This window comes from Morone saxatilis, unplaced genomic scaffold (assembly GCF_004916995.1).
Source record: "Morone saxatilis isolate NCDOM2014 unplaced genomic scaffold, NCSU_SB_2.0 Contig20, whole genome shotgun sequence".
Classification (NCBI taxonomy): Eukaryota; Metazoa; Chordata; class Actinopteri; family Moronidae; genus Morone; species Morone saxatilis.
The window spans coordinates 24,939,274-24,939,709 of NW_023339763.1; the positions used below are offsets into that span (position 1 = coordinate 24,939,274).

The 436-nt window shown below is 50.0% G+C and overlaps 1 protein-coding gene across 1 annotated transcript in view; it reads left to right on the forward strand.

The window, feature by feature from the left end:
- The window catches only part of alcama (activated leukocyte cell adhesion molecule a), a gene marked incomplete at its 5' end in the record, with an annotated part of 64,466 nt that continues 64,030 nt past the window's right edge, over positions 1 to 436 (forward strand). Inside the window, 1 exon segment of the mRNA XM_035666905.1 lies at positions 1 to 247. Coding sequence (XP_035522798.1) covers positions 190 to 247 — 58 coding nt within the window.

Genomic DNA, 436 nt, shown 5'->3' on the forward strand with positions numbered 1-436 from the left:
TCAGTCCCTCAGTTTCACCTGCACTCGCTCACTCAGAGACTCAGTCTGGTGTGTTGCGGACTTTCCACAGCTCTCCGACCAGAAAGAGTGACATATCTGCTGGCCATATTAGAACTGCTCACACGGACTTCAGCTCCTCATTCGTCGAAGCTCGACAGAGACCTCTGCTCTCCCCGGACACACTTTAGGATGGATTCGGCTGCTTTCCTGTTGCTGGCTTTCGCGAGCGCCGGGACGCTTCTCCAAGGTAAGAGGAAGCGTCGGTAATAATGTAGTAATACACCTCTGACAACAGGCGGTGTGGCTATTACGTTACAGTCTACTGTAGCTATATTAGCCTCAATGTTAAGACCTGAAGCAACTTACACCTGAAGTTCCTGCTCTTAACAGAAGTCTTAGTCATATTCATACGCTTTAGGGGCGGCAGTAGCTCAGT